The 9,984-nt window shown below is 54.0% G+C and overlaps 1 protein-coding gene across 4 annotated transcripts in view; it reads left to right on the top strand.

The window, feature by feature from the left end:
* The window catches only part of ARMC6 (armadillo repeat containing 6), a 20,497-nt gene extending 10,531 nt beyond the window's left edge, over nt 1–9,966 (top strand). For 3 of the 4 annotated variants that reach the window (XM_027771290.1, XM_006147103.3, XM_006147104.3), the window contains exons 4-8: nt 1,410–1,983; nt 4,385–4,530; nt 6,356–6,487; nt 7,197–7,334; nt 9,611–9,966. In XM_027771290.1, the coding sequence (XP_027627091.1) occupies nt 1,410–1,983; nt 4,385–4,530; nt 6,356–6,487; nt 7,197–7,334; nt 9,611–9,823 (1,203 nt within the window). In that variant the 3' untranslated portion in view covers nt 9,824–9,966. Of the gene's footprint in view, nt 1–1,409; nt 1,984–4,384; nt 4,531–5,020; nt 5,048–6,355; nt 6,488–7,196; nt 7,335–9,610 lie in introns of all 4 variants that reach the window. The other variant, XM_014587315.2, reaches the window with a different exon arrangement.
* The last annotated feature ends 18 nt before the right edge of the window (nt 9,967–9,984 follow it).

Genomic DNA, 9,984 nt, shown 5'->3' with positions numbered 1-9,984 from the left:
CATGGAGGTGAAGGCACTGGATCCCACATGGCTGGCTCTGCAGTTCCTATCCTGGACGCTTGGAAAATCAGACGGGGCATGTGTACATGCTTATCCAAAAATTTCTTTTTTTTTTTTTTTTGGAGAGGTTTTTTGCTATAGGGCGCGTGCGCTCGCCAGATAGACAGAGACAGAGAGATAGAAAGCGAGAAATCACCCCCCAGGGGGGATGGTCACACCGCAATCCCTTCTCCTCCATTCTCCTCTCGGGATCTTGGGCACGCACGCACACGCGCCAGGTGTGAGTTTAAGCCACCGGGTCCGTGACGCGAACCACGGTCGACTACGTGGGAGTCCAGGGACACAGCCATGACGCTGACTGCTGGTCCCCTTATCCAAAAATTTCAAGGAGAGAATAGAGGAGAAGGGATTGTAGCATGGTCATCACCTCTGGGGGGTGATTTCTCACTTTCTCTCTCTGGTGAACACATGCACCATGTACTAAACTCAAAAACTAAATATTCATGGAAAAAATAAACAATGAGTTCATTTGAGTGCAGAAAAGGTTTAGAAATCCATGCATAGATTGTTTTTCTTTTTCTTTTTAATTTCCAGCGGGCACAGACTCTTGCCAGAAAGAGACAGGGTTGGGGGGGAGGGAGGAAGAAGAAGTACCCTTTTCCCAAATGGGGCATGGTCATACTGTAATCCCCTCGCAATTTCTCTATCCTGTTAGGATTTGGGCTTTTATGTATACAGTGTTTTTGTTGTTTGTTTGTTTTTCTTTTTCCTTTTTTTGGAGAGGTTTCTTCCTTACTGGGTGCGTGCGCTCGCCAGACAGACAGAGAGAGACAGAGAAACAGAAAGCGAGAAATCACCCCCCAGGGGGGATGGCCGCACCGCAATCCCTTCTCCTCCATTCTCCTCTCTGGATCTTGGGCACGCACGCACACGTACCGAGCATGAGTTTTTACCCACCAGGTCCAGGACGCAAACTGTGGTCGACTACATGGGAGTCCAGCGACATAGCCATTAGCTAATTGCTGGTCCCTATTTTATTATTTTTTTAAAAATCATTTTATTTCACTTTATTTATTTATTTTAATTTGACTAGAGAGGGACAGAGAGAAAGGGGGAAAGAGAGAAAGCAAGCTACCAGGTCTGGGACTTGAACCGCAGTTAGCTATGTGGGAGTCCAGTGCCTTTAACCACTACACCACCTGCTGACCCTGGTCTCAGGTTTGTTTTTTTTTTTAAGCTGCCGGATCCGGGACTCGAACCCCAATCACCCCTGTGGGAGCCCAGCCTCATCACCATTATGGCATCTGCTACTTCTCACTTCCACTTTAGACCCAGATGCCCAAGAATGGAACCCGGCAGGGGTGGCCCAGGGCGGAGCTCCCACTGGGGTTGTCCTGTGTCCCCCCCAGGCCCTGGATGACCTGAAGGAGTCGGTGGCCGCCTCCCGCCTGCAGGAAGTGTCCGCCCACCTCGCCCGCTTCTGCGACCATTGCAAGCAGGACAAAGCCTGCCGCTTCCTGGCGGCGCAGAAGGGCGCCTACCCCGTCGTCCTCGCCGCCTGCAAGCTAGCCACGGCGGCCGACCGAAGCCTCCTGCTCCCGGCCCTCCACGCCCTGGCGGTGCTCACCGACGGCCAGCCCGACCTGCTGGACGCCCAGGGCTTGCAGCTGCTGGTGACCACGCTGGCCCAGAACGCGCACGAGGCCGACCTGGCGTGCTCGGGCATCCGCTGCGTGCGCCACGCCTGCCTGAAACACGAGCACAACCGGCAGTGCCTGGTCAAGGCCGGCGTCCTGCCCCTGCTGACCGGCGCCATCGCCCAGCACAGCCGCCACGCCGACGTGGTCAGGGAGGCCTGCTGGACCCTGCGCGTCATGACGTTGGATGACGACATCCGGGTGCCCTTCGGCCACGCCCACGACCACGCCAAGATGATCGTGCAGGAGAATAAGGGCTTGAAGGTGCTCATCGAGGCTGCCAAAGGTAGGGGTGGGGACCGGCAGGAAGCGAAGGATACAGGCAAGCCTCGCAGGGGTGGGGAGTTGGGGTTCAGGACTGCTGCAGGTATGGCTGGCTCCAGGATCCACTTACCGCTTTTTTTTTTAATGTATTTTTTTTTTTTTGGAGAGATTTTCGCTATAGGGCACGTGCGCTCGCCAGACAGACAGAGAGAGACATAGAGACAGAAAGCGAGAAATCACCCCCCAGAGGGGATGGTCACGCCACAATCCCTTCTCCTCCATTCTCCTCTCGGGATCTTGGGCACGCACGCACACGCGCCTGGCGTGAGTTTTAAGCCACCGGATCCGGGACATGAACCGCGGTCGACTACGTGGGAGTCCAGCGACATAGCCATTACGCTAATGTATTTTTTTGAAACTATTTTTTTAATTTATTTTATTTTATTTGTTATTACTATTATTTTTCATTTAAGCAACGAGACGGAGAGAAAGACAATGGAAAGAAAGCAAGCTGCCAGGTCCGGGCCTCAAACCATGGTCAGCTGTGTGAGCGTCCAGCACCTTAACCACGATGCTACCTGCCAGCCCTCTTTTTTAATGAAAAAAAAAAAAAAGGTTTGCTTTTTTTTTTCACTTAATTTTATTTGTTTGTTTTTATCATTTGACTAGAGAGGAGCAGAGTGAGAGAGAGAGAAGGAAAGTGAGAAAGCAAGCTGCCAGGTTCAGGACTCAAACCGCAGTCTGTCATGTGGGAGTCCAACGCCCTCAACCACCGCACTATCTGCCTGCCGGCCGCTCCACCTATCTCTTTCTTGGCTAAACTCCACCCACATGGCAGCCCTCATGGAAAAGTTTCCTAACTCAGGGACCAGCAGTTGGCGTAATGGCTATGTCACTGGACTCCCACATAGTCGACCGTGGTTTAAGTCCCAGATCCGGCAGCTTAAACTCACGCCGGGCGCATGTGCGTGCATCACCAAGATCCCGAGAGGAAAAGGAATTGCGGCCTGGCCATCCCCCCTGGGGGGTGATTTTTTGCTTTCTGTCTCTGGCAAGCACATGTGCCCTATTTTTTTAAAAGTATCCTAAATCTCCCCCATGGCTCCAGCGTTTCTTGGCCAGGAACAGGTCCCATCCCATTTCAGGAGCCGTTTTGGTGGAGACTTGTGGTGTCCAACTACACGGACTTAGAGTGGGGTGTGAGGAGCTCCCCAAAGGGAAATACAGAGCTGGGGTCTTCCAAACGATTACAGAGGGGGCCAGTAACAGGTGCTAGTTGAGATACTAGATCTCACCTGGCCAGCTGGGCAGTCTGAGTTTTGGAACTGGCAGTTTGTGTGTGCTCACGTGTGTTTCTGAGAGGTTTCTGCTATTGGGCGCATGTGCTCGCCAGAGAGACCGAGAGACAGAAAGCGAGAAATCACCCCCCAGGGGCGGTGGCCACACCGCAATCCCTTCTCCTCCATTCTCCTCCCGGGATCTTGGGCACGCACGCACACGCGCCCGGTGTGAGTTTAAGCCACCGGGTCCGGGATTCAAACCGAAGTTGACTACATGGGAGTCCAGCAACATAGCCATTATACCAACTGCTCGTCCCAATTAAAAAAAAGTACAGGGACTGGCAGGTGGCGTGGCATGGTGGTTAAAGGCGCTGGACTCCTACATGGCCGACCACGGTTCGAGTCCTGGACCTGGCAACTTGCTTTTTCACTTTCCCTCTCTCTCTTTCTTTCTGTCCCTCTCTAGTCAAATGAAAATAAATGAATATGTAAATAAATAAAGTTAAATAAAATCATTCTGTTTTAAAAATTTTTTATGTATTCATTCATTTATTTCTAATTTGACCAGAGAGAGAAACACAGAGAAAGAGAAAGAGGGAAAGTGAGAAAGGACTCGAACCACGATCACCCGTGTGGGAGTGTCTAGCTCTCTAACCACCACACCACCTGCTGGTCCCCGTAAATAAAATAATTCTAAAAAAAAAAAAAAAAAAAAGACAGAAAACCGCCCCGCAAAAAAAAAAGGACGAATACACGCCCCGTCCCTTCGGCCCAGGTGTCTGTTCCTGAGTTCAGTCCGCTGGACCCACGTTCACAGTCACCAACGTCTCCTTGGTCCCGAGGTCCCTGCATGGTTTCTGGGTTTCCGGTCACACTCAGAAAACTCATCCCCACTCCCAGATCCTAAAAATAGCCTCGGATGTTTTCTTTCAGCTCCGAGATGCTTTGCTTTTTTTAGGTGAGACCATCAGTTGGTCTGGAATTTGGGAAACTAGAGGAGGATGCATGGGGGGCGGGTTGTATTATTGTGTCTTTCCCAGCGGGCAGCAGGGGGCGCTGTGGGGTCAGGCAGCCTTGGCTCCTGGGGTCCCCTGGGGGCTCCTCCCAGCCCTAACGCTGCTCCTCCCACCTCTCTGTTTCCAGCCTTCCATGACAACCCCGCAGTCCTGAGTGAACTCTGCAGCACCCTGTCCCGCCTGGCTGTCCGGAACGAATTCTGCCAAGAGGTGGTTGACCTCGGGGGCCTCGATGTCCTCGTGGCCCTGCTGGCTGACTGCAACGACCACCAGGTGGGGCTCCCGGAGCCACCTTAGAGCGTGAAGACCCAGCCCCCCAGCCTGGGTTTCTCCCCCACGGCTCCTGGCTGCCTGACACCCCTCTACCACCCTGGACCCTGGCCAGCTGGACAGTCCAGGACCAGGACAAGCCAGCCTTGTCTGCCAACCCTGGAACCTGATGGCAGATTCCATTTGTCACCGACCCTGGCGACGGGAGCCAAAGTTTGGGTGGAAAAGCAACACCCCTCCCCCTCCATGCTCTGTATGTTTTTTTTTTTTTTTTTTCCTTTTTAAAGAATTATTTAATTTTATTTCTTAGTTATTAGCATATTGTTCTATTTTCATTTGAGCAGAGCAAGAGAAAGAGAAAGTGAGAAAACAAACCACCAGGTCTGGGACTCGAACCGTGGTCGACCACGGGGGAGTCTAGCGCCTTAACCACCACACCACCTGCCAGCCCCTTAAACCTCTGCTTTTGAACATGTATATGTTCTCCCAGGAGATGATAAAGCAACGAAGCAGGATTCAGGTAGGGGGGACCCTTCCCTAGCCTGCGATGTTTGGGTGAGACCTTGTCCCTCTCTGCCTCAGTTTCCCCAACTAGAAGGAAGGCAGAGGATCCCCGTATCCCACTCCTTCATTTTAGCAGCTGTTTATCAACCTCCTTGGTGCATACCCAGCCCAGGGAGCAAACCAGCATCCACCCGTCCAGGTGCTGCATGGGAAGGATCCCCACGGGGTGCCTGGCCATCAGTCCCGCTGCCCCCAGGCTCCATCCGGGACATCAGCCAGGCTTGTTCTGTGCAGGTGGCAGGAAGGTGAATTTGAATCCGCTTCCGTCAATAAGGGAATGCATTTTGCTTATAATCTTGGACAGCCGGGAGCCTCTGTTTCCCTCCTGTCTTTCCTCCGGCCCCCACCAGGTGGTGAGCAATCCCAGCCGCGTCTCCCTGGCCGTCCTCAACTGGGGCCAGTCAGTGCCCGCCCTAGACCCAGGCCAGGGGCCCTGTGATTTGATCGCTGGCCCTAGTCACTCCTGCTCTATACCGCAGGGGTCCAGAGGTCAAGTCACTCGAACCACACTCATCCTGCCCCTCTACACCCCGAACCCCAGGTGTCCACCTCCCCATGCCCTGCCTGCCTTCTCCGAGCAGTGGCTAATAACTGTTGTCACGGGTCACCCACTCGCCCAGTATGGCCACAGTGAAGCAGCCTCAGACCCTCCCTCCAACGCCACACCTCCCCACAAGCCAGAAACAAAGCAGGTGGCACAGTTCGGTGTAGAGTTACAGGGGGCAGGACAGCAGGTGGTGTGCTGGTTAAGGTGCTGGCTTCCCACAAGGGCGGTTCAAGTCCCAGACCCGGTGCCTTAAGCTCACACCAGGCGCATGTGTGTGCGTGCCCAAGATATGGAGGAGAAGGGATTGCAGCATGGCCACCCCCACAAGAGGGTGATTTCTCACTTTCCCCTCCCTCTCTTCCCCTCTGGCAAATGCACACAACATATGACAAAATTCTAAAACAAAAAGAGGGAGGGGACCAGCAGTTAGCATAACAGCTATGTCGCTGGACTCCCCAACTACTGTTCAAGTCCCAGACCCGGTGCCTTAAGCTCACACCAGGCGCATGTGTGTGCGTGCCCAAGATATGGAGGAGAAGGGATTGCGGTGTGGCCATCCCCCCCTGGGGGGGTGATTTCTCGCTTTCTGTCTCTCTGTCTCTGTCTCTGGCGAGCGCACGTGCCCTATAGCAAAAACCTCTCAAAAAAATTAAATAAAGAGGGAGCGGGCTGGACTGGGGCGGGGTAGGTGGTGGACGCTCCTCCCCCTTCGCACAGGACCTCGTCAAGCAAGTTCTCAGCGCCCTGCGGGCCATCGCGGGCAATGACGACGTGAAGGACGCCATCGTCCACGCCGGCGGGACGGAACCCATCGTGGCCGCCATGACCAGACACCTGGCCAGCCCCCAGGTACCCAGCTCAGCAGGCGCATGGGGCCGGGTGGTGGCTGGAGTCCGGGTTCGTTTTCCTGTGTCCACGCAAAGCTCTTCTTCAAGGCCTGGAGCAGGGCTGGGGCAGGAAGGTGGAGGGCAGGGGCTCTAGCTGTCGGCAGGACCCTGGGTACCTCTGAGCAACCGTCTGGCCAGAGCCACTGTCGTCACCACTAAGAGCACAGTGGAGTGTTTTTTTTTGTTTTTTTGTTTTTTTTTTAGAGAAATTTTTGCTATAGGTCTTATGTGCTCGCTAGAGAGACAGGGAGAGGCAGAAAGTGAGAAATCACCTCCCAGGGGGGATGGTCACGCCGCAGTCCCTTCTCCTCCATTCTCCTCTCGGGATCTTGGGCACGCGCGCACACGCGCCCGGCGTGAGTTTCAAGCCACCGGGTCCGGGACTCGAACCGCGGTTGACTACATGGGAGTCCAGCATGTAGCTGTTCCACCAACTGCTGGTCCCTCAGTGGATGATTTAATCCCGTCCTGTCTATTACTACGTTTTAGCGACAGACTCGCAGAGAGCCAGGGTCAGAGTGGCTCCCCCATCCCAGGTCAGGGAGCTTGGTGGGAGAACACCGGCTGGGTACAGCGGTCACAGGTGGCGGGTGAGGGGCAGGGGCCCCTCTGCGGTGAGGGGCAGGGTCCCCTCTGCCGTGTCTAAGCCTCCCCGCGCCACCCCCCTGCAGGTGTGCGAGCAGAGCTGCGCAGCCCTGTGTGTCCTGGCCCTGCGGAAGCCCGAGAACAGCCGGGTCATCATGGAGGGAGGCGGCGCCCTGGCAGCACTGCGGGCCATGAAGGCCCATCCACAGGAGGCCGGCGTGCAGGTGGGCAGGTGGGCAGGGGGCGGGCGGCGTGGAAGTGGGGGTGAGCAAGAGACTGGGGTGCTGGGTACGAGGGACGGGGTAGGGGGCTGTGTGCATGGCGGTGGGCTGCAGGTGGGGGGCATCCGGACCGGAAGCAGCCGGGTGCTGGCCCTGCCCTTCACTCTTATCCCAGACCCCGCCCCAGCCTGGATCTCGCGAGATCTCTATCCTTCCCATCTCGCAGAAGGAGCTGAACTGTCTGCCCCGGGGCTGTCTTCTTTCCTGTCCCTTAGCTCTTTCTGCATTCTTTTTTTTAAATCTGCCAGAGGACACACATATGCTCGCCAAAGAGAGAAAGAAGGAGAAAGCACCCCTCATGGGAATTATCACGCCACAATCCCTTCTCCATGCTGTCGGGATCTGGGGCATGCACACACATGTGCCTAATGTGTTTTTCTTCTTTTTTCTTTTTGTTTTTTTTTTAGAATTATTTATTTAACTTTATTTATTCATTCATTTTAATTTGATCAGAGAGAGACAGAGAAAGAGAGAAAGTGAGAAAGCAAGCCACCAGGTCCAGGATTTGAACCATGGTTTGGCATGTGGGAGTGTCCAGTGCTTCACCCACCGCGCCACCTGCTGGTCCCATCTTCTTCTTTTTTCTTAATAATTATTTAACTTGGGGGCCGGCAGGTGACGTGGTGGATAAGAGCTCTGGGCTCCCACATGGCTGACTATGGTTCAAGTCCCGGACCTGCCAGCTTGCTTTCTCACTTTCCTACTTTCTCTCTCTCTCTCTCTCACTCTGTCCCTCTCCGGTCAACTTAAATAAGTAAACAAACAAATAAAAATAAACTTCAATAAAATTTTTAAAAATTAATTATTATTATTATTTAACTTTATTTATTTTATTTTTTTTGTTTCATTTGACCGACAGGGACAGTAAGAGAGGGAAAGTGAGAAAGCAAGCTGCCAGATCCAGGACTTGAACCGCAGTCAGCCATGAAAGCTCAGCGCCCCCAACCACCACACCACCTGCCAGTCCCCCTAGTGTGTTTTTCAAACCACCAGTGCCGGGATTTGAACTATATAGTCACTCCTTAACCACTAGGTCAGAGGGCCGGCTCTCTTTCGGTATTTATTTATTTATTTATTTTGAGAATTTGTTGCTATGGGGCGTGTGTGAGACAAAGACAGAGAGCCAGAAAGTGAGAGATCAACCCCCAGGGGGGGAATGGCCAGCTGCAATCCCTTCTCCTCCATTCTCTTCTTTGAGCAGGGCATGCACATTTCTAGCATGAGTTTCAAGCCACCGGGTCCAGGACCTGAACTGTGGTTGACCATGTGAGAGTCCAGTTCCTTAATCACTACACCATCTGCTGGCCCCTGTATTTTTTACAGATTTTTGCTATGGGCACGTGTGCTCGCCAGAAAGACCGAGAGAGACAGAGAGACAGAAAGCAAGAAATCACCCCCCAGGGGAGATGGCCACGCCGCAATCCCTTCTCCTCCATTCTCCTCTCGGGATCTTGGGCACGCACGCACACGCGCCCGTCGTGAGTTTAAGCCACCGGGTCCGGGATGTGAACCGCGGTCGACTACATGGGAGTTCAGTGACGTAGCTATTATTGCCATCTGCTGACCCTTTAAATAATTATTTCATTTAACTCTATTTATGTAAATTAGATGAGAGACAGAGAAGGTGAAAAAGTAAGCTGCTAGATCTGGGACTCAAACCCACAGATGGCCATGTGGGAGTCCAGCACCCCTAACCATCATGCCACCTCCCGTCCCCTCTCCTCACTTTTCTCCAAGGATATGGAGGGATTTTTTTTTTTTTTTTGAGAGGTTTTCGTTACACGGCACATGCGCTCGCCAGACAGACAGACAGAGACAGAGAGACAGAGAGCGAGAAATCCCCCCCCCAGGGGAGATGGCCACGCCCCAATCCCTTCTCCTCCATTCTCCTCTCGGGATCTTGGGCACGCACGCACACGCGCCCGGCGTGAGTTTAAGCCACCGGGTCTGGGTCGCAAACCGCGGTCAACTACGTGGGAGTCCAGCGACATAGCCATGATGCCAACTGCTGATCCCAGGATATGGAGGGATTAACCCTACTTCCCAGAGTTAGTTCCTGAGAGGGTGGGTGGGGAGGTGGGTCTAGCCTGGTACAACATGGACCCTGGACATCGTCCACTGCATTCACGCCTTTCCTGCATTGTGATGAGGATCCCGGGGTCAGAGTGGACCCCATCCCAAGGCCCCACCCACCAGCTCACAGCCGCCCTCTCCTCCAGAAACAGGCCTGCATGCTGATCCGCAACCTGGTGGCCCGCAGCCAGGCTTTCTCGAAGCCCATCCTGGACCTGGGGGCCGAGGCCCTGATCCTGCAGGCCCGTGCGGCCCACCGCGACTGCGAGGACGTGGCCAAGGCCGCCCTGCGGGACCTGGGCTGCCGCGTCGAGCTCCGGGAACTGTGGACGGGCCAGAAGGGCGACCTGGCACCGTGACCCCACGCTCGGACTAGGCATGACTCTGGGTGAGTCGTGGGACTCAGGAGCAGCAGAGACCCGTCAACCACTCTACACCCCACTGTCTATTCCCCCCACCATGAGAGGTGTTTTCTTTTTCTTCTTCTTTTTTTTTTTTTTTTTTGCAGAGGTTTTCGCTA

Source organism: Tupaia chinensis, unplaced genomic scaffold (genome assembly GCF_000334495.1).
Source record: "Tupaia chinensis unplaced genomic scaffold, TupChi_1.0 Scaffold000201_1, whole genome shotgun sequence".
Taxonomy (NCBI): Eukaryota; Metazoa; Chordata; class Mammalia; order Scandentia; family Tupaiidae; genus Tupaia; species Tupaia belangeri.
Note: the sequence above shows the minus strand (reverse complement) of the source record. Positions and strands in the feature narration are given on the sequence as shown.